We start from the raw sequence: 24,454 nt of genomic DNA on the forward strand, positions 1-24,454 counted from the left end.
CAATTAGTGCTCTTTAAAGCCCAAGAAGCACTACTTTAGATGATCTACTGGATTTTCACTTTCACGAGAAAAAAGGGCACCTCCATTAAAATGAGTTTTCACTTTTTTTTTGTGGTGAAAATGTAAACTGAACAGGATTGATAAAAATCGAGTGAGATGTTTGCATTTCATGGGACTGAGTCAAATCTGGGCTGTTCCCTTTCTCTGATGCCAGGCAGGACCGCCAGGGTGGAGTCCTCCAGCCCCTGCGTTTCCCCAGCAATTCTCAAGCACAGTTTAATCCGACTTACTCACCATAAAGGTGCACAGCTGCTGGGACTGAAGGAGCCCGACTCCAGGCGCGGGGCTCAGGCTCACAGAGCTACCACTGGCTCGGACCTGAGAGGCATCCAAGATGACACACGTTTTGCCTTGGGAAGCACTAACTGTAGCTGACTCAATTCTCTTAGAAGAGTTTCCTAACACGAGTGGTAAACAGGAGTCCCAACACAAATCCTGGCTGGAGAGGATCATTTCAGCATCATGGAAGAAAGGAGATACACAACGAGGAATTACAGACACAAAATCTGAAAGAAGTTACCGTGCACAAGGCAGTGTGATCACAGGGGCACAGGGCCCCATCGCTGCCCGGCTCAGGGATTTGTCGGTGTTGACATGGCACGTGGGAGCTAGTCAACGCTAACTGATTGAATGTGGACTGACTTATAGTGAGCATGAAGAGGATAAGAAAACTAGTTAATATTTCTGTAGTGCAAGAAGATTTTTGGAAATTATCTACAAGACACACACATATGTGAAAGTTGATATTAAAAGTATGAAAGACATCCAGTTTAAATACTGCAAATGCTGCAATGTGCACTACATTTTTAATATATAGCTTTATTAAGATATAATTCACATGCCATACAATTTACCTGTTTAAAGTATACCATTCTGTGGGTTTTTGTGAATTCACAGATGAATCACCACAATCTAATTTTAGAACATTTCATCAGCCCAAAAAAGAAACGTATACTCCTTATCAGTCATTCTCCATTCTCTCTCCCCCCAATATCCCCCTCCTCTCCTGTCACCCCCAGGCAAGCACTAATCTGTAATCTGTCTCTACAGATTCACCTATTCTGGGCATTGTATATAAATGGAATCATACAGGATGGGATACAGGTACTCATTTAATTGACAGCCACCCTTGCAATTAATCTCTGCAAACATTTCGAATTACTTACACAATGAGGCAATCAAGCCATCCGACTCTGCAAGGTTTCCTGTGAAAGACAAGTAGACAAAAGGGCCTTCCTAGAGAGAAGAAAATGAAAACATGCTCTAGTTTAACATCACGACCACAGGATGGCACCGCAGATACATGGTATTGCAAGGCAGCGTCCTCCCCCCCACCCCACCCCCCTGAACCCCACCCCACCGCACCCGGCACCCTCAGAGCACACCTACGCAGCCCCTGGGGGAGCGGGAGGGGTGCTATCCTGGAGCCTGGCTCCCTGACCTTGGAAATGAGTAAGTCCAAAGCTAATGTTTATATAATAAATGCTATTTTTTCAACGATTGGCATTATAAAATCAGAGGTGTGTTCTTATGGGGGGGAAATAAGCTGAAAATTTTGCACAAGGAAAGAGCTTAAATGTTATATTGAATAAACTAAATTCTGGATTATTCCAGGGATTTTACACCTTTGAGAAGTACCTCACAGCAGTTCACTTTGTGTTACTTAAAAAACAACAACTAAGATCTCTTAACTAAAGTGGCATTCAAATATCTATACTAGGGTTGAACTAGTTCTTTTTCCTGCCTAAGGGCAAATTTAGGAAATTTAAAAATGCTTATAGGCTACATTTAAAATTTTAGGTAATGAAATATCTGCAATTATACCTATTAATTCTCTATCATTGAAGTATTTCTTTGCCTAAAGTTTCAACCAATTAACTAGAATTCACTGGGATATCTGATTGTTATGTTGCTCCTTGGAACAAATTTGTTGCTGGTCAATACAACTTTTTTTTTCTCATTTCTTTTTACCAAAGTAATTGCTTAAATGACATTAAAATTGTGTCTCTGCCTAATCTCTGCTCAGTTCTAGTACCAGAAGTTACCACTTATAACCACTTCTGTCTTTAGTTCTGGGGATTATCTTCTTAGGCTCACAATATACTTACACTGCTATTTCTTTGGATATTTATTAACTGCCCATCCTGAAAAATTATTTAATTTATACTGCTTCCCTTCTCTTTCCCAGTCCTTCCAGTTTTGGGTAGGATGGGGGAAGAAAAACTTCCTTCTACAAACCTCTTCAGTTCTGCAGGTGGCCTAAGAATTAACTGACGTAAGACAGATTAACAAGAGAAAAGCATACAAATTTTATTTAATATTTTTACTTGTACATGGAGATTTCAAAAAAATACCTTTTCACAAAAAGAATGATAAATGACAGTGATATAAGAAGACAAGGGGCATGAGCTAGGGACAGTCAATTGTGGAAAAGTGACTAAGAAATATATGGGGGAAACCAGTAGAAGATAAGGGTTATTTGAGTAGGTTTGTTTGCACAGGTTCATTTTGGCATTGACTTCCAGCCTCTGGTGATGAGAATGTTCTTCCTTTCCTGGTACAGGGATGGCACCTTTATCATGGGAAACTATCACTTGATTTTAGGTAGAAAGGGGGAAATCAGAGAACCCTCCCTGCACCTGCGGTTTCTCAGATGCCTTCGGCTCAAAATAATCAATATGCCAAAGTGGCATATTTTGGAGAGGCATGTTCTGAACCCCTTCAATAGCTATATTATTCTCTTTCATTCTTCTCTTAGTTACCCAAATTTGTAACTTAAGGAATAAACTTAAAACCTCACCTACTCCTTCATCAATATTGTGTGGACTTACCCTATAAGATGAGCATGACAGCCCCCACCAAGCTTTCTCCCTCTCCTCCCATTTCCAACTCTCAGCTTCCGTCCACTTTGCTTGTATGTTGTGGAGATTGATTATATTTCCATTCCTATTCTGTAAACATATTCCCTATTTTATCGATAAGTGGATTTTAAAAGCTGAAAAGTCAGTCAAAAGCATTTATAACATGGTGATTATGTAAATATCGTTCACCGCAATGCATCACAACTTTTTTCCCTACAGAGCCAGTATTTTGACTCCTGTGTCACTTAAGGAGAATGTGGCAAATGGAATATTCTTTCTCACACTCATAAATTTCTCAAAATCATGCTGTATTTCAGTTGGCTTCATATTTGAGCCATGACTTCCTTTCTCTTTAAAAATAATTATTTATTTTCCAATTACGTTGACATACAATATTATATTAGTTTCAGGAGTACAGCATAGTGATTAGACATTTATATAAGTTATGAAGTGATCACCCCAATAAATCTAGTACCCACCTGACACCATAGTTATTACAATATTATTGACTATATCCCCTTTGCTACACTTTACATCCCCATGACTATTTTGTAACTACCAATTTGTATTTCTTAACCCCTTCACCTTTTCCACCCATCTACCCAATCCCTTTCCCATCTAGCAACCATCAAAATGTTCAGTATCTGTGAGTTTCTTTCTTTATTATTTTTTTTAGATTCCACATGTAAGTGAAATCATATGGTATTTGTCTTTCTCTTCTTACTTACTCCTCTGAGCACAATACCCTCAGGTCCATCCATGTTGCTGCAGATGGCAAGATTTCATTCATTTTATGCTGAGTAATATTCAATTGTATATATGTACAACTAATTTATCCCTTTATCTATTGACGGACACTTAGGTTGCTTCTGTATCTTGGCTGTTGTAAATAGCGCTGCGGTGAACATATGGATGCGTATGTCTTTTGAATTAGTTCTTTAAATACCCAGAAGTGGAATTACTGGGTTCTTCTACGTCTCTTGTTATAGCTTTGTTTCAAAGTCTATTTTGTCTGGTACAAGTATTGCTACCCAGCTTTTTTTTTTTTTGTCTCCATTTTCATAAAATATCTTTTTCCATCCCTTTCCTTTCAGTCTGTGTGTCTTTCAATCTGAAGTGAGTCTCTTGTAAGAGCCCTGACTTTCTTATATTTTTGTTTATGCTACAGTTTATAATTGCCTTTCTTTTTCTCTGATTGAGAGAAGAAACTTGACTTTCTCCCCATCTCATTAATATCTTCTAGCTTCTTATCTACTCCTATCTCTGCTGAACAGAGGCTTTCCAGCTGGTTTATTTTGTCTTTTCTTGACACTCTATAAGTTACTTAATTAATAAATAAATGTGGTTTATTTCAGAGTATATATAAAAATTATATTCTTTAATGAAGATTTAAAAATTATGTATGAGATAAACAGCAGTGTTTTTAAACAAGAAGTTCTCTCAGTCCACTTTGCAAATCTTTATTTTCACCAATCAATTTTTTTTTCAGCATCATGGCAGAAGTCACACTTTTCCCACTCAGGAGCACCAACTGATTTTTTATTTTTAGCAGACTCGTAGCAGAAAATCCACACCGCTTCCCTGGCTTGGCCTGGGAACTTTCTAGGCAAAACATGTCCACTGGACTGGCCAATAGGGGCAATGAGGCCCTCTCTACACCTCACAGTCCATCTATCTAGAAGATGAAGGACTTCCTAAAATGAGATGGTGGCTCTTATCCTAAAATTAGACATGACTTCCACTAGCAATCTCTTCAACCAGAGCCATTAGCAAAACATGGACTCTCACATTAGGTCCAAGACCTTGCACCAGAAGCAACTCTATGTGACAGCAAGCTGGAGCCCTGGCAATCTGTAACATTCAGGGACCTATGAGTGTATAACGAATTTGTTCCCTTTTCTAACGACCTGTTGAAGTTCTCTTCCTTTTAAAAATCCAGCTCAAACTGTACTTCTTCCAAGAAACCTTCCCAAACCTAGTGAGGATTAATTTCTCACTCTCCCTTTTACTAAATTCGTGTTTCTATAACCATCCACTGTCTCCTGGTTATGGATCTCCGGTCCCTATTAGATAATATACACCGTTAGGGTCTGAGATGTGGTGTTCTCTCTCTTAGAATCCTCAAGAACCCAGGATGGTATTTTGGGTTTCAGTATTTGCTAACCTTGAATTAAGGACAAGTTTACATGATGACTTACTTAGAAAGATGCCCTTGTGTTTTATGTAAAAATGGAGCCAAACAGACACATAAACACTTGGCTTTCCTTCCTAAAGTAGGCCATGTACCAAAAGCATTAGCAACTATTTGATACTTCCCTCAAGACAACTCTAAGGGCTTATAACCTTCCCCTGTACCTTCAAGTCCTGAGGTGTGCCACCACAGGACAGCCATTCGGATCAAAGGCAGGAAAAGAAGACCGTAAAAAGTGGTGAGGCCGGCCCGGTGGCTCAGGTGGTTAGAGCTCCATGCTCCTAACTCCGAAGGCTGCCAGTTCAATTCCCACATGGGCCAGTGGGCTCTCAATCAGAAGGTTGCCATTTCGATTCATTGAGTCCCGCAAGGGATGGTGGGCAGCGCCCCCAGCAACTAAGAGTGAACACGGCATCTTGAGCTGAGCTGCCTCCTGGATGGCTCAGTTGGTTGGAGCGCATCCTCTCAATCACAAGGTTGCCAGTTCTATTCCTCAACTCCTGCAAGGGATGGTGGGCTGCACCCCCTGTAACTAGAAACGGCAACTGGACCTGGAGCTGAGCTGCGCCCTCCACAACTAAGACTGAAAGGACAACAACTTGACTTGGAAAAAAAAGTCCTGGAAGTACACACTGTTCCCCAATAAAGTCCTGTTCCCCTTCCCCAATAAAATCTTAAAAAAAAAAAAAAAAGTGGTGAGTGTGTCAATATCAGGGTTTCAGGGAACCAAGGTTCCATCTGGAAAGTTCTGTGATTCTGAGATTGGCCTGATCTTATCCTAAAGGAACTCACTACGAGGAACGTAAGTTGACAAGCACAGGTCAGCCTGGGCTGTCCGTACTATCTGTGGTTAAATTTGAGCCAGTGATAGACTCCATGCAAAACAGCAAATCGGGCAGAGGAGGCAGGGCTCCAGCTTCAGAATGAGACCGGCTACAATGGGCCTAACGAGTCTTTGGCGGCTTCTGAACCAAATCTGTTCTGACCAAACAGAGGCCTAACATTATTGTCACTGAAAATATTAGTTCCTATTTGTCAAGGGCCAAACTTACCTGCAGAATTGTAGGGAAGGGAGACAGAATAGTTTCTTCTAGGAATTCACATTTTATATAAATGAACCATCAAGCATTTTTTTCTCCACTCTTAAATTTATTTCCAGGCTCTGGAGCATTAAGTATATATTAACTTGCAGAATAAACATGAAAGGTTATCAGCTCCCAAAACCTTTAATGACAAGATATGGTCAAGGTCTAGCCATCTGGAACTAAAATTCATGTTTGAGCGCAACAAGCACCCTGAAGTTCTAAAGATCAGAAGAAATGTACCTGGTAAGTGGCAAAAGCCATACAGAGGGCGTGGCTATCATTGGGAAGGAGGGTTTGAATGCGTGTGTAGGGAAGAGCATTGTGTCGTACTCTGGAGACCTGGGTGAACTGAGCAAACACAAGTACAACAGATTCTATTTCTTATATTCCCTGCTACTTTTACCTCTCTGGACTTCAAGTTCCTGACTAAAAATCAAAACAAGAAATAACAAAAACAAACAAACAAAAACAGGTACAGAATAAAGCACTCAATAGAAGTGTGATGAATGAATGACTGAATGCATGAAAGAGTAACCAGCAGAATTAGACTAGATCCACATCTTCACCTTTTGATAGAGTGTCTCTTATTGATCAGAAGCCTTAAGTGCAGCCCTGCGAAGACTCATCATTGCTTAGGTCCATTCCGCTCACTGGTGCGGCTCCTGAGCAGGGACTTAGGTGCACTTGGTGGAGGAAGGGGCCACAGAGAGGGCTGTGGGGTCGGTGTCTGCTTCAGCCCCAGCCTTTCCAGGGGAATGACCCCATGAGTTTTATGCCTACCCGTTCCCAAGCCATGAGGAGGCCACCTGGGTAGGCTCTCTGACTGCACATGATGACGCTTCAAGCCGTCCTGTGCTACTGTAATTCCTACAATAGTGTGAGAGGCAGACACCTGTCCCTTAGGAATCACAACCTGAATTTTTAGGGGTAGACTTACTGAGGATGAAGGGCAAAAAGACAGGAGGTCTGGATTCCCTTTAAAGTGTTTCCGCAATAACGAAAGAAAAAGGGAGGGAGAAAATGAGAAAAGGGAGGGAAGGAGGAAAAGAAAAACGCGACGATGAAGCAAGCGCAGCAGATTTTGAACGTGTTGAATCTGTTCATTATACTACTCTCTACGTTAGTGAATGTTTGACATTTTTAATGGCAAACCTTAATTTAAAAAAGATACACAGCAACTTGTCGAAGCCAACTGTTGCACTGCTAGAGGAAACCAGCCACCGCGCTTGGTGCTCCATTAGCTTAGAGAGAGCTGCCCCTGGAGTTTCTGGTCTGCACATCCTTCTAATGTGCAAGCAGGGCCTCCAGACCGCAGTGGTAAGGAACTGTGCCCCGAGGCCTCCAGACCGCCTGAGGCTCAGCTGTCCCAGGATGCTGCCAGACCAAAGGGGCCTGGGTGTCTGGACCAGCCTAAACTAGAACAGCGACTCAAAGCCGGAACTGCCAGCAGCACACAGCGAGCGTGCAGAGCGCCTTGCAAAACAGTGAGCCGTTTGCTATCGTTTTCTCCTTCAGATGCACTTTACTAGCAAACAGACTGGTGTTCCAACGGTCATCATTACTGTGAGTCTCCCGATTATTCGAGAGCCTCAGTACACCAAACCACAGAGTAAACCTGCCTACCTCCTGCAGGCTCTTCTGCCAGCCTGAAGTCTCTCTCTCTCTCTCTCTCTCTCTCTCTCTCTCTCTCTCTCTCACACACACACACACACACACAATGAAAAGTAAGGAGAGGCAATGATAATGTGGTAATGACTGAAAAAGAAAGGAAAAAAACTCATTATTCATATTCCCTCTTCAAGTTACCAGCCATCAAAATGGCAGCTCTGGGGTCTGCCTGGCTCTGGGTGACATACTGAGGGAGTTCTCTCTTGCTGTCCCTGCAGAGAAGCTGAGCAGGCTCTGGCTTCTGCTCGCCCTGAAAACAGCTCTTCTCGGGTCACAGTAGCTGTCCCTGTCAAGGGCTGCGCTCCCACATCACCTACAGCATGTGGGCTTTTCAGCAGAATTTTCTTTCCTCCTCTGACGTTTCTTCTGGTGCTGTATCTATACTATTTCAACTATTAAAACTTATTTTTAAAAAATTATTTTAAAAGGGACACATGCTGAAAGTAAAACAAACAAACAAAAAACATACAAAAAGGTATAAAGTGAAGGGTAAAAAAAGTCTCTTTCCTTCCTGACGCCCAGTCTCAATCCTCACGGACACCATTGTTGAGTTTCATGGTAGCCTTCAAGATATTTTTCATGTATGTTATTAGGTAGTTATAAATATTTAAAATAGTTTCTCCCCGCTTTTATTTTTTTCTACTATTAATCCAGAGAGTTATGAGGAAAATTCTATAATGTTCATTTATTCAAAAATTTTAAAGTATCAGGAATTTTGGGTTAAAAATGAGAAATGGGGATGTAATGCACAGCATGGTGACTATAATAATACTGTATTGTATATTTGAAAGTTGCTAAGAGAGTAGATCTTAAAAGTTCTCATCACAAGAAAAAAATTGTAACTATGCATGCTGGTGGATGTTAACTAGACTTATTGTGGTGATCATTTTACAATATATACAAATATTGAATCATTGTTATACATCGGGAACTAATATTACATATGCCAACTATATCTCAATTAAAAAACAAAATTAATAGAAAAGTTCATATTAGATGTTCTAAAACATGATTGTACTATACCTAACTGAGCTGCTAATGAAATCAGCTTAAAAGTTAAAATGTATCATGGCAAATAAAATTAAGTAACAAAGCCAGTCTCATTTTTCACTTAAGATGTTCCAGACATGTAATTTTTACAACATATTTTATAGACTTTAAGACAGCTACAAATTAAAGCTCAGATTTAAATAAATGCTTAATCTATGCAAGCTACTGCTATCTATAATTAAATGACCGCTTTATAGAGAATGCCCATTTCAACCATGAAAGAAGAAAAATTTAGCACAAAAAAGTCCTTGTAGAAATAAAAAAGAAAAGAACACAAACTTCTTTTGTAATTTGTGTTTGTATTTTAATAGGCTGAATTGGTATTTGGATATATTTGCAAGGTTTTTGTTGTGTTTTCACTGTTTTATTTTTTAAGTGTGTTTCAATGAAGACCTAGAGAAAATAGTGCAATATTCATTATTAAGAGTGGGAGTATAAAGCGGAGTAAGAATAGCATCAGTACGTAAATCCTGTCAAATGTATTCGCTTTTTCTAATCTGACTCATGGAACCTCAGCTAATCAGACTTGATTTTTCTATGTCATGGCAATAGCATCCATCACTGTTCCAGAAGGATCACCTGCTTCAGCCCTCCTACAGCACCCTGATGACAAGGCTTTGATGACTTCAGAAATGTATGCTACCCAGCTGTCGTCCACTTAATGAGACTAAGTGTTCCATTTGATGGAACCTGCCCCAGCAGATGGGGGTGGGGGGTCCTTTCAGAACTAGGGGTTTCAAACTGCTACACAAAATTCTATTATTCCTACAACACTGCAGCTTAGTGTTTGGTTTAGGACTTGAAAAATATTTGTCCCCTTTTAAGGACACACCCTTCTCTGCCCAGGCAGTTGTTGCTTCTCAGATTAAGGATTTGAAAGGAAATTTTCCAAGGCTCATCTTAATGGGGTATATGCATTATCACTGTATTACATAGGAATTGGATGAAAATTAAACGTTCATCCAAATATGGAGTGTGGATAGGAGGGGTCACAAAAGGCACAGAGGACGAGAGAATTGACATTGACTGAACCCTGCTCAACGCCAGGCACTGTGCCAGGTGTCCTATATCGTTTAGATTCGAGTGTGGCCTGTGAGCCACAGCATGGCACAGGCCCCAGTGGGGCAGTTTGGTCCACATGCAGAATCTCGGACCCTACCCTGACCTAAGGAATCAGAATCTGCATTGTAAAAAGATCCCCAGGTGATTCCTGTGCAAGGTTGTTTGGGAAGCACTGCCCTACATGACAAAGCTTTATTTAATCCTCATAACAACCCTTTGAAGAAAATATTATTTCCATACTTTATTATTGATAAGTACTGTGGTCTAAATGTGGCCCTTCAAAATTCATATGGTAAGATCTTACCCCCTTAAAGATGATGGTATTTGGAGTTGGGGCCTTTGGGAGCTTAGGTCATAAGGGTGGGGCCCTCATGAAGGGGATTAGTTCTCTTAGAAAAGAGGTTCCTGAAAGATCCCACTTCCCTTCCACTAAGTGAGGACACAGTGAGAAGGCCTCAACTATGAACCTGGAAAAGGGCCCTCATCTGATCATCCAGCCTCCAGAACTGTGAGAAACAAGTGTCTGTTGTTTATAAGCCACTCAGTCTCTGGTATTTTACAGAAGCCAGAATGAACTAAGACAATTAGGAAACTGAAACAGAAAGTTTCCTTCCTTCCTTCCCCTTCTCCTTCCAGAAAGCACTTATAGGAGTGAAGGGAGCCCAAAGTTTCACAGCTGGTAAACAGCAGAGCCAGCATTCAAAAGCTCATTTGTGGACCCCAAAGGCCATACCCCAGACTTCTTGAATAATGGTCAGTCACCATCTGGAACAATGCTGAGTAATTGGCACAGCACTGAAAAGGCACAACCTGTGGCCTGTATGAAGCTGACTGACAGCAAAGAAAAGCGCTGGAAGCCATGTCATGAGAAATGGTGGAAGGCATTCACACTAGGAGCTGTTGGGTAGACAGGGGATTCCCTTTGGGGTACACAGAGGGCAGAACTAGGGCCAATGAGGAGAGTCATAAGGAGGTTAATTTCAACTCAACATACGGGAGAATTTTCTTGCAACTAGAGCTGTTCATTTTGGAAAGAGAGCGTTGACTGAAAGTTTTCAAGCAAAGCGTGGATATGACTCTATGTCTTTCTAGGCCACTAGTAAAATTCCTATTTCAAGAGGGGGATTGGACTAGCTGTCCCCTAAATCCAATTCTTAGACAAGGTCTCTCGTTTTCCACACACAATACTGGGTATTCCCTTAAAAGTGTTAGTCGTGATGCACGCTGTCCCCATATGGGACTCTACCCCCACTCCCCACAGAGGGGACAGCTGTGGGAAACCATGTTCTACACTGTGACAGCCACTTCTCTGGCTTTAGGTGATTGGACCAGAGGACAAGGAGGGACAGGGATGAGCTGGGCCAATGAAATTCTTACTCTCTGGAACACAAACTAAGAAATAGGGAATGAATCCAAACTGATTCTGAAAACTAATATGTAGCAGAGGTCATGAGAGGCCAAGAATAAATCTATGTTATGAATAAACTAAAGTTACCAAGAAGCAGGATATATTAGTTTGCTAGGGCTGCCAGAAAAAAGTACCACAAACTGTGTGGCTTAAAATCACAAACACTGGGCGGCCAGTTAGCTCAGATGATTAGAGCGTGAAGCTCTTAAGAACAAGGTTGCTGGTTGGATCCCCACATGGGCCACTGTGAGCTGTACCCTCCACAACTAGATTGAAACAACTACTTGACTTGGAGCTGATGGGTGCTGGAAAAACACACTTAAAATAAATTTTTTAAAAGTTTAATAAAACAAACAAACAAAACACCCACAAACATTTATCGTCTCTCCTGGAGACTGGACGTCCAGAACCAAGGTGTTGATAGGGCCGGTTCCTTCTGAGTGCGGTTCCCCCTGCTTCTGGTGGTTTGATGGTGATATTTGGCATTTCATGGCTTCTAGAGGCATCACCCTGATCTATGCCTTGATGTTCACATGCAATATGTGTGTCTTTGTGCCCACATTTCCCCCTTTCGTAAGGACAACAGTTGTACTAGATGAGGGCCCACCATAATGGCCTCGTTTGAACTTAATTACCTTTGTAAAGACCCTATTACTAAGTAACACATTCTGAGGTACTGGGGGTTAGGACTCCAACATATCTTTTTTTGGGGGGTGGGGAGGACTCTATTCAACCCATAAATCATGGATACAGGTAGATGCTATGGTATACAAAAAACCCCACAAAAAACAAAAACGAGAAAGCCAGCAAGTGGCAGAAAGAGAAGTAGGCCTAGAGGAGCCAGGAGGCGGGGAAAGTCACCTTAGCACACAGCTGCCTCTGTTTCAGAACCACCCTTCAGTTCCAGACTCCAGGACGCTAGATCTCAGCCTCTGCTGGGTGTCCCTGAGCTGCCATGCCCCTGCTGCTGTGTGTATCTGCCTGTCACTTGAATTAGTCTGACTAAATAAATCAGAGGTTCTTGCCTCTAAGAGCTTCACTGACAGTTTTGACACTGAACATACTACTGTCCTTAGAAACTTGTATTTTGATAACAAAACTGGCAATCTACACTGCCTTCTCCTTTTGTTCCAAAAGTAATAAACAATGTGTTCAAACAGGATAGTGACTTTAAAAAAAACAATGTGTACCAATCTTTAATAACAAAAGCTTTTTCGAATCTCTTCCACAAAGTGGTGACGTTTTGGGGCCACCATTTTGAATGGGCAGAAACGTGTTCTCCCTGGATAAATGGAAAGCCAGCTCTAGCCAACTTGCTTTTTCATCCTGCTAATGGAGCTGATGGTCCCAAACATCTGTGGTCTTAGGATGAAATCATCTTTGCCAAAGAACTCTGCAGCCAGGCAGTGCATCTTTGAAGATGCAAAGATGGGAAAGTAACAGTCATTGCCCTCAAGGGACTCAAAGGAAGGTAGTAACTCCCCCACACCCTCAAAAAAACTTGTGAAACATTGTGATAGAGAATTTACAAAGAACTGGGGAAATACCGAACATAATGATTAAACAGAAAGTAGTAATAAAATCTGCCTCGGGCCATCAGACAGGGTTTCTCCCAGGGTACATGGTTGCAGTTGGGTTTTTGGGTGCAAGTATGTGTGCATGTGCCCAGAATATGTAAAAAGCCCTTTCCCCTCAAGAAACTAATCATTCGAAATACTTGGGATAAACAAGCTTACTTCTTTTGCCCAATTTTTGTATTATTTTTTAAAAGCTTGTTGTTCTGCCTTAGTTGAAATATAAACAGAATGCTGTTTTGATGTCTTCAAATTGCTATTTCTTTACCTTTGGCAGTTGCAGGTAAATGGGGTAAAAACTGTCCAGAGTCGGATTTTCTGGAGGGAGAAGACAGAAGACAACAGAAAGGACAGAGAAAAGCTTGTGGAGACAGAAGGTCAAGGGCACATGGAAAAGGTTCGTAGGCAGGAAGTGAGAGGAGAGGAGCAGGTAGGTGACCACCTCACTGTGGGAATGCCCTCAGTCCCTGGGAAACTGGGTGGTGGTCACCCACTATGGGGTGGCATACAAGAGGTGGCAGGGAGAGGTGCCCACAGCCCCAGAGATGCTCTCTGCATTTGGAGGGCGAATTGTGCCACTCGAGCCTCTGGATCTCTCTTATTGAGGAGTTGCCCACCCACTCAATGAGGCTGCCCAAAGCATTAAACTGCCAAAGGGCTTCCAACCATGGGGCCACCAAACCTTTAATGCCATTGCTTTGCTGGAGCCTTGACTGGCATCGTAAAGCTTCCTCACGACAGACTGGGAGGTACGAGACCATTCTCCAGGGTCTCGGTCATTGCCAGCAGGTTGGGTCTCGGTGATGGAGTTCCCCAGCGCCACCGACCAGGGCCGCAGTGATGGTGGTGCAGCAGCAATGCAGCCTAGGCTCTCCTTGGCTACAGTGGCCTGCGAGTAGTGGCAGCAGCAGCACGAGCCTCACTAGGAATGCAGCGTACAAGAGAAGGGGAGCTCCTGGCTGCCTGTCCTATTCTCAGGAGAACCTGGGAGATGGGGCTGGGGCGGGGGGGTGGGAGCAGGGGGAAGGCGGGGACGGGGCGTGGACCCATGTGTAACCTCCTAAGTGTCTGAAACTGAACATGCGATCCTTGTTCTGCCTTTTGACTGTGAATGTCAATATCCTCAGTGTGATATTATACTGCAGTTTTGCAAGATGTGACCATTGGGGAATCTGGGTAAAATGTACATGGGATCTGTCTATCCTCTCTCTGCAGGTGAATCTATAATTATCTCAAAAAATTAATTTAAAAAATGGGCAAAAAGATTTGAACACATTTCCCAGTAGAAGATATGTGAATGGCAAATAAACCTATGAAAAGATGTTCACTAGACATCACTGGACATCACGGAAGTGCCAGCTGACACTACAACAAGTGTTGGTCATACACATCTATTAGAATAACTAAAAGAAAAGAGAGCAGCAGCACAAATAACAATGCTAAGGGTTATGGACTGAATGTTTGTGTCCTCCCAGATGCATCTGTCAAACACCTAACCCCCCAGCGTGATGGTCTTTACAGGTGGAGCCCATGGGAGGTAATTAGGTTTAGATGCGATCAGGAGGGTAGGGCCCCGCTGATGGGACCAGTGTCCTTATAATCTAAGAAGAAGAAGGGAAACCAGGGCTCGCTCTCAGCCCTGTGAGGACACAGCAGGTAGGCACCTGTCTGCAACCCGGAAGTGGGCTCTCACCAGACCATCATGGCACCTGATCTTGGACTTCCAGCCTCCGGAAAATGAGAAATAAGCGTCTGTTATTTAAGCCACCCAGTCTGTGGTATTTTTGTTACAGCAGCCCGAGGTGACTAAGACACTGAGTGCTGGTGAGGATGTGAAGCAACTGGAACTCTCAAGTGTCACTGGTGGGAATGGAAAATGGTACAGCCACTTTGGAAAACAGTTCGGCAGTTCCTACTGTAGTTAAAGAATCCGGCGCCTAGGCACTTACCCAGAACAAATAAAATCTTATGTCCACACAGGCTTGTAAGCAGATGCTAATAGCAGTACTATTTTTAACAGTGACAAACTAGAAACAACCCAAATGTTCATTCATTGGTAAATGAATAAATAAATTGGGACATATCCATATATTGGGATACTATTCAGGAAATTATACTAAATACAAGACTATACACTATGTGATTTCATTTATATGAAATTCTACAAATAGCAAAACTTTAATGACAAGAAGGCAGATCAGTGTTTTCTGGGGCCAGAGGTCGGGTTGGGATCATCTCAAAGGGGAATGAGAAAACTTTTAAAAAAGTGATGAAAATGTTCTATACTGTGTATGTGGTGGTGGTTCAATTCAACATTGGTGAATTTTATTGAATATAAATTATAACGCAATGAAGCTGAAGGGGGGAAAAGAGAATTTAGAAAAGTGGCTGGTTACTATAGATATATCTCAATTGCTTTCACTTATAGCGATAACATCAGTTAGAACAAAGGAAAACTACCACTTAGTACCAATATGAAATATTTCTGAAGTAAAATTTAAGAGACTTTCTGAAGTCTTTATAAACTGGCTTCCGTTAGAGCCAGCAATTCCATTTTCAGAATTCATCCTCAGTCAATAATTAGACAACTGCATGAAAATGCACAGAGAGCATTCTATATAATTGCCAGCAACTGGAAAGAGCCTGTTAGTCCAAGAATTAGGGACTGGTTAAATAGATTACACATAAAGTATAATAGCATCCTGTGAAGTTATTTAAAATGATGAGGTAGTTCAACAGATACTGATATGCATGGGCATTGATCATAGTGGAATGAAAAAAAGCAACAAAGTGTGAATAGTATGATCCCATTTTCATAAAAAGAACTTTGGATGTATATTTTCATATAAATTCTGGAAGGCTATTCTTAGGAATACTAACAACAATTATCTCTGGGTGATTTTATCTTTTTCTTCCTTTTAGGTATGTAAATGTTATACATTTCACAAGGATCATGGGAATACACAATTTAAACAAATTTTGTTTCAAAGACTGTCTGACACAGAAAAAGAACTCTGACGTTCTAGATATCTAAGTAGTTTAGATATCTAAACTTAAAATATAGGCTTAAATGAGGCTTAAAATATAAATGACTGAGAACTACTACAAATTACAAGGATGAAATCATTCTTCTATCCATTCGATATTAACCAAGACTGCAGAATAGCTCCTACAAACCCAGCCAGGCGAGGCACCGAGCTAGAGGAACACAAAATAGTTACAAATTGTGCTATAAAGGAAAAAAATAAGATATTTCCCTAGAATATCTTTTCCATTTCAAAGAAAATGAAATAAATTTTAGTAGTATTAAAATTTTTTGAAGTATTTACATACTTCCTCTGTAGACAAAAGATTTTAGGCCAATTATACCAAAAACATTCAAGTAAATGGTAAAATATATATAAGCACTTTTAAATATTAGTTATGAAAAAAATATAAAAATGAAGAAGAATCCAGATCAGGGGCCAATAAAAACATACACTATATACAGATCATCTTTTGTTGTTATTAGAGAGCTTACTGTGGCTCTGAGCTGCCAAGCAGTCAAAGTGAAAAGGGAGAAACATATTGTTCTTGCTGTCAGAGACAAACCAATTTAACTATTATTCTTCAGATGAAACAATAAGAGAAAAACTCTCTGCTATTGCATAAGCTCTGAGAGGACATGGCCACCCATTTTGTCTGTGGCTAGCACAGCACCTGACACCCAAGGGGGCACTCAACTGTATGTGGAAATGAGGAACAATAGGAAAAAGTGTGTCATTCTGAAATGTGGCTACACAGACAGCCATCTCTATTGCTAGGTGACATGTCTTATTCACGATGTTAGAAAACAGACTGAATTTTGGTCTGCAGAAGTACAAGGGCTGTCCACCCATACCCTAGAAAACGAACAGTGGGTCATGATGGGTGCTATTCCTTGGGCTTTCAATTTGAGGCCATGTCTAAGCTTGTATTATTAGTCAGGGTTCTCCAGAAAAGCAGAATCAATGGCAGATATACCTATATATGTATCTATACCTACATATGTATATAGACATATATGCATATACATGTGTATTCATATCTCTACATCTATCTATCTATCTATCTATCTATCTATCTATCTATCTATCTATCTATCATCATAAGCAATTGGCTTATGCAATTGTGGAAGCTGACAAGCTCCGAGATCTGCAGGGTGAGTGGGAAAGCTGGAGCCTCAAGGGAGCTGATGGTGCAGTTCTAGTCCGAGTGCGGAGGCCTGAGAACCAGGCGAGCCAATGGTGCAGATCTAGTCTAACGGCCGGCAGGCTTGAGACTCAGGAAAAGCCATGGTTTCAGTTCACGCCTGAAGGCATGAAAAAGCCGATGTCGATGTCCTCGTTTGAAGGGTAGTCAGGCAGGAGGAATTCTTGCCTACTCCAGGGAAGGTCAGCCTTTTGTTCTATTCAGGCCTTCGACTGATTGGATGAGGCCCACCCACATCAGGGAGAGCAATCTGCTTTACTCGGTCGACCCATTTAAATGTTAATCTCACCCAGAAACACCCTCACAGAAAAACCCAGAATAATGTTTGACCAAATATCTGGGCATCCCATGGCCCAGTCAAGTTGACACACAAAATTAACCATCACAAAGCTCTATCATTAATGCGCAGCTATACCAAAGGTGATTCACCCAGTATGCCAAACAGCATGAGGACTATAAATTCATTTACCAGAGAGAATATCTGTATCAGAGCAAAACTGAAGAAGATGACAGTGCCGAGAAAGGAAAGGGAAAATTGGAGACAGTAACAGACTGTGAATTAAGAGGCAACTGCAGACCTAAGATAAAGCAAGTAGTAGGAGGAAGACAGTTTTAGACAGTCCCAAGATCAGAGGCTGAAGTTATTGCAGTGGAAGGTGAGGAACAGATGGTAATGCTGCATGGAAAAGGGCAATGTCCAAAATACACACATTAACAAGGACTTAAGCAGCCGCTGGGCTTCAGGATTTCTCAAAGCAGGACTACCCATGGGTATTAAGATACAACAAATGGATAGACAACGAAGTCCCGGTTTTCCATGAAAACTGTCCTTCACTCTGAAGAACAAGCCTAAGTTATGCTCCACAGGGATGAATGTGTGGGAGTGACTAGTCAGAGGGGTTTGATCAGAGGGTAAGTGGTAGATGCAGGCAGATTCGGCCCTGACAGAAGTCACTTCCCGTGGCCAGGCGCAGCACCAGACTGCAAGTGCCACACAGCACACTTCTCTGCATCCTCCCTCTTCCCTTGATCATTTGCCCACAAACACACTCAGACCTTCCCATCTTAAACAGAACCCAAGGTCTCTTGCCTGCCCCTGCGATGTCTCTTGAGCTACCTTCTAATACTGGCTTCCTACCCCAACCCAAACTCTGGGAAGTCTTGCACATGCTGCCTCGGCTTCTTCTTCACCCCACCTGCTAACCCCCAGCCTTAACCTTCTGGTGGCTCCATTCAAGCAATACCACTCTTACCAAGGCCTTTCTAATTGCTGGACCCAAAGGCTCTGGCTCAGCCCTCACTTTGTAAAATATTTTTTAAACGGTGCTGCAGCAACTAACAGTGATCTTGAAATGCCCTTCCTTGGGTCCCAGGACCCAGCACAATTCCTGATTCTTGGTCTTGTCCACTTTTTTTTGCATTCCTGGCTCTTCTACTTCGATATAGACATTTAAAAAGACTCTGCTCTCATTCCTCAGTCTTTTCACCTTTCTGTTCTCTTGCTCAGAAAAGGCACTCATTCCCGGGGCTTTCTGCTGTCTCCTTCAACGCAGTCAAGAACTTCCAACTCTCTCTGTTCTGCCGTGACTTTGTCTCTCCAGCTTGTCTTGCATTTTCAGTTGCCTTCTGGCCATTTCCCCTCAACTACACATCAGATCTTCAGATTCATAGGGGTGATTAAATCTAAAATGTGACTTTCCTGTCTTTGTTAACTTTATCAACATTACTCACATCGGCCGAATTCTCAACCCCAAGATCATCTCCACCCCCAATGTATAAGCAGTCCCTGCGACTTATACAATTCTCCCCTGGAACATCTCCCGTATTTAGCTTTCCCCCCATTCCAACTTTCCCTACCCCCTTAGCTCAGCTCTTTTTCATCTCACTTCCAGAATACCGCAATTGCTTTTAGCTGATCTCCTCGCCCCATTGAACTATCCTTTCCAATCCACCCTGCACCATGTTGGGAGAGAATTCTCCATGAATATCCCCTATTCCTGCACTGTCTGGGGTCTCTGAGCACAGGCATTCACACCAATTTAAGAGTATTTATATGAGGTGACATTCCAGGTTAATAAAGCTTAGAGACCACTCCCTCCTAAGATGTTCCAGGGTAATGAAAATAAAGACCTTGCCCTCCCTTAGGAAGGTCTGTTTACACACCTGAGAAAAGATAATGTCTCTCTAGAGAGAAGTATGAGTAAGTCACCAGCAGCCATATAAGATGGGAGCCTAATTTGAGGTTTCTTTTCCTGTAATGCACCCACTGCATAAGCAGGTACCATCTGGCCCTCACTGCATTGCCCTGGGAGACTTGAGAATCAACCAAACTAACTTGCTCACTTGTAAGAAGGGTAAAATCTCAGACCCTGGGGTAATCGGTTAGCTTAGTTGGTAGGATCGTGGTGCTGCTAACACCAATGTTACCAGTTCGATCCCCGCTTGGGCCACTGTGAGCTGCACCCTCCTTAAAAGAGTCAACTATGCCATTGTAGTATGAAAGCAATATGTAACCAATGACTATGGTTGTTCCCCCCACGCCAAAAAATAAAGAAATAAAATCTCAGACCCTTCACAGTTTCTGACTTAATACACCATACCAAATTATCTTTCAAAAGATCTGCTTTGGCTATGCTTCTTCCTTGTCTGAAATTCTTCAATGGCTTCCTACTACACGATAAAACTCAAAGTCTTCCTGCCATTTCAGCTCCCTTACCAGACTGTCCCGCCACTTATTCCCTCGGTAAACTAGTCAATCTGGACTTGAAGATGTTTCCCAAATACAGGAAAGCACATCCGCCTCCGTGCTCTGGCAGTGCTTAGAATGCTATCCCCAGATCACAGATGAGGAAAAGCCCATGAGGCACCAGTGCACCAATCGCCCCCTAGCAACCTTTGAGGGCCGGTGAGCCACACCACTGATTTGCTTGTTGTCATGGCTCCTACCAGGTGCACTGGTTGGTCCTCCATCCGAGGCCTAACCAACTGACCTGCAGCTTGGACATCAGGGAGCTGAACTCAGTCCAGTGGGGCAGCTCTGTGTTTGATGGTGGCCAGCAGTCCCAACATTCCTCCCATCTCAGAAGCGAGGTTTTCAGGGCTGAGGCGAGGCAGCCCAGGTTCTAGTGTCAACAGTGAATTGTGGTTTCAGTTCTACCCAAGGCCTTGAGGAGCTTACAATAAAACTAACATAACGCAGTACAGAAATCACTATCTTCAGGTTTTTTGTTTTTCTTTTGTAAAGGGCTTGGTACCACTAAGGACGCTGCACTCTCTTTTTACAGACTTGAGAACTCTGCGAGGTGTAGTATCTCTGGCCAAACTCCCTATATTTATTTCCCAGGTTTCTGCAGGCTTTATCTCAGGCTTACCTCAGGCCACGTCTCTGGGTCTTCTTGCAGTAAACTCCCAACCAAAAGATAATATGGGCTTGCATTTTTTTTGCAGGCCTTAGCGGCTTAATTCAAGTGCCCTCCTCACCAATCTCAAGATATGCATACAAAGGCGCTGGTGGAAGCATTGTACGTAAATAGCAAAATAAAAACACGCCCATTAACATGGCTGGTTAAATTACCATATTTCATCATCAATCGTAAGATATACCCCAATTTCAGAGGCATAAAATATCAATAAAATGGTCCATAGTGGTTATGTCATTGTTTTAATATGTGAAAAAAAAGGGCATTTTAGAATTAAAGAACTAAGGCATTGTACATCATAAAGTGGAACATTCTGCAGCTAAGACAGGTAAATGGCACAAGATGGGGCTGGGTAGGGGACATTTCCCTCAGAACAGGGATGGGGGAGAGTGGAGCAATAATACCACACATCCAGCTACACTTCAATGTGCCACAAGTGGAGATGTGTGTGGTGTGACCTGTAACAGTCTGTGCTTGAAAAGTAGACTTAATTTTAAACTAGGTGGTAGACAAATGGGTATGTGTTTTCGCATTTTAATACCTTTTAGTATTTTACTACCTAAAATGTGTTACAATACATTCTTCTTTAAGCAGGGCTAGCAACCAGTTTTACTGCCCCTGTTCTTTGTGAGACCTTGTGTCCATTGACAGTTTAAAAATCAATTCTATCAATGAAGGAGTTGAGGGAAATAATCACTGTCTCTTATCTCCACATGTTGACTGTTATGAAAGAAGGAATTTTATCATTGCAGTAATGTCTGGTATGTGCACATATCCGACTGACAAATACAGACCTAGGTGATTATTGAAAACTGCTTTCTCTCTCAATAGTAAAGACTCTGGCTTCACGACAGCCACAGGTTAAGATCAAATTAGCAATAAAGATGTTTTGGCATAGTTAAAAATAACTTTAAGAAAAAGGCGTGTGCATGGGGTAGGGGTATTTCAATAGAATTCCTTTAAATACAACCCTCCTGGCCATTTATAAAGTGGGTTGAAAATTTAGGGACACGTTTCCTAAAGCCCGGGTGATATATAGAGTGCAAGCTCTGGAGTCAGACTAAACTCACTCAGAATCTGTCGGCTGTGTGGCATGGTAAAGTGACCTAACTTTGCAGGATCTGTCCCCTCTATAAAATGGGGACAATAACTAGCTTTATGGGGTGTTATAAAGATTCGAAATTTTAAACACAGTACTGTGCCTACAGTCGTCACCCAATAAATGGCGATTACTACTAAGGCACGCGAGGTTTTCTGTTTTGGTACCTGCCCTCGGCATCGCGCCCCATCACCTTTCCCTGCTCCCTCTGGGGGCGCTCAAAATCTCTCTGTTATTTTCAGTTCAACATTTAAGTACAGGGTACAAATCAAGTACGCCAAAGTGTAGTACCTGACAATCAAACTAACACAGCACAGTACAGAAATCACTATCTTCGGGTTTTGGGTTTTTTGTAAAGGGATTGGCACCCGCGAAGTAGCTGCGCTCTCCTTAGAGACTGGGGCACTTGGAGAGGTGCGGTGTCTGAGCAAAGGCCACGAACGAGCACCGCGGCCTCCCTGGGCTTCCCCGGTCTCCGCAGACTTCTCGCCCCGCCCGTCCCAGTCCTTTGCAGGACACTCCCTGGGACGAGGAAAGGGTATCAAGAGAGTGGCCATCCGCCCGCGTTTTCGGGGTCTGAGGTGACAGCACTTACCAGTGCGAAGTGCACCAGGGCGTCGCAGCAGAGCCAGGCGAGCGCCCCGCGGTCTGCGGCCCCCCGCCCGCGGCCCAGGCCCAGGCCCAGCGCGCAGCCCGCGCCCAGCAGCGAGGCGCACAGGAGCAGCGAGCCACCCGCCGCGGCCCCCGCCGCCCCCCAGGCGCCCATGCTTCCCGCTCCCGACGCCAGTGGCGGGTGCAGCGCGCGGGGACAGGAGGGCCGGCTGAGCAAAGGTGGGGCGGGGCCTCCCGACGGGGCGGAGCTTCTCGGCCGGGGCGGGGCCTACCAGCCTTCCCTTCCCGCCTGGCCGCCGGGCGGCTACCGGAGCCCGGAGGTTTCCTGGTGAGTCAGGAGCTCGCCCAACTGCCTGGACCAAACCCAAAGGCCACACCTTTTGATGCAGTTTGATTTTTAACAAGGTTCAAAACCTTAGGCCACGAAATGAAGTCCAGATGATAGAAATTTTGCCAATAGACGGGAGAATTTTAGGGACAGAAGGTTCTAATGGGGCCCTTGCAAGTCTTGAAGGCGAGGTGAGGGCCAAGGGCATTTTCAGCCACCAGCAGACTTTTTAAAGCCCTTGTGGCTTACTTTGACCCTATGTCTTAAAAATCCAGAAAAGGAGCAAAAGTATGGGCGAGAGGAGCTATCGGTCAAATCAGCTTGGCACTAGATGCTTTTATCTATGGTATGTTATCTAATGTCACCACAACCGTAGGTCAGTATATACCCCGTTTCCCCGAAAATAAGACCTAGCAGGATCATCGGCTCTAATGTGTCTTTTGGAGCAAATTGATGTAAGACCGGGTATTACATTAATTTTTGCTCCAAAAGACACATTAGAGCTGATGGTCCGGCTAGGTGTTTGTTTGTTTTTCGGGGAAACACAGTATTACCCTATTTTACAAATGTGAAAACAGGCCCAGGACAGAATCCATGACTGGATGATGCCAAGGCTTCTGCTTTTTGACCCTGCACTCTGATGTCTTAATAGGCAACTATAGCTCTCCTCTGAGGAAGTGCCACTTTATCCCAATCATGTTAACCTTTACTTTTGCTAGCATCTTTTTGTTTAGTTGCTTTTAACCTTCTCCCCCTCTCCCTTCCTTAGGCCTCTGTTACTTACTTAGCACTGGCGAAAGCAGATGGTTGTTTTAGTTTTGAGTAGCCAGATAAAATACAAGATGCCCAGATAAATTTAAATTCCAGATAAAGAACAAATTGATTTAAAAATATATACTTATACTATGGTATCACTAGGTTACTTAGGTTAAAAATATCGTTTGTTTTAAAATGTGGCATATACATACAAGGGAATATTATTCAGCCATATAAAGGAATGACATTCTGGCTCATGCTACCACATGGAAGTACCTTGAGGACATTATGCTAAATGAAATAAGCCAGCCACAAAAAAGACAAATGCTCTATGATTCCACTTATATGAAGTGTCTAAAGTAGTCATATTTCTAAAGGCAGAAAAGAGAATGGTGGTTACTAGTGGCTTGGGGGAAGAGAAGAGGGGAGTTGTTTAATGGCTGGAGAGTTTCAGTTTTGCAAGACGAAAAGGTTCTGGAGTACTGATGCTCAACAATGTGAATATACTTAGCATACTGCACTGTACACTTAAAAATGGTTAAGATGGTAAATTCTGTTATGTGTATTTTACCACAATTTTAAAAAGTGACTTCTGGCACTGAACATAAATTCAGTAACTTTCTCCTCTAGTTACTTCCTGTATCTTTTTTTTTTTAAATTTTACAGAATTTTTTTGTTGTTGTTTTTAAGATTTTATTAGGGAAGGGTGTGTACTTCCAGGACTTTTTTCCAAGTCAAGTTGTCCTTTCAATCGTAGTTGTGGAGGGTGCCGTTCAGCTTCAAGTTGTTGTCCTTTTAGTCTTAGTTGTGGAGGGCGCAGCTCAGCTCCAGGTCCAAGTTGCTGTTGCTAGTTGCAAGGGGCGCAGCCCACCATCCCCTGCGGGAGTCGAGGAATTGAACTGGCAATCTTGTGGTTGAGAGTCCGTGATCCAACCAACTGAGCCATCTGGGAGCTCAGGGGCAGCTCAGCTCAAGGTGCCATGTTCAATCTTTAGTTGCAGGGGGCGCTGCCCACCATCCCTTGCGGGACTCGAGGACTCGAACCAGCAAC

At 42.8% G+C, this 24,454-nt stretch overlaps 1 protein-coding gene across 1 annotated transcript in view; it reads right to left on the minus strand.

Annotated features, from left to right (window-relative positions):
• The window catches only part of EBPL (EBP like), a gene marked incomplete at its 5' end in the record, with an annotated part of 28,501 nt that extends 6,028 nt beyond the window's left edge, over window positions 1-22,473 (minus strand). Inside the window, 2 exons of the mRNA XM_081046140.1 lie at window positions 1,227-1,296; window positions 22,303-22,473. Of these exons, the coding sequence (XP_080902266.1) occupies window positions 1,227-1,296; window positions 22,303-22,473 (241 nt within the window). The remainder of the gene's footprint in view (window positions 1-1,226; window positions 1,297-22,302) is intronic.
• Window positions 22,474-24,454: the final 1,981 nt, after the last annotated feature.

Source organism: Rhinolophus hipposideros (assembly GCF_964194185.1).
Source record: "Rhinolophus hipposideros genome assembly, chromosome: 4".
NCBI classification, from domain to species: Eukaryota; Metazoa; Chordata; class Mammalia; order Chiroptera; family Rhinolophidae; genus Rhinolophus; species Rhinolophus hipposideros.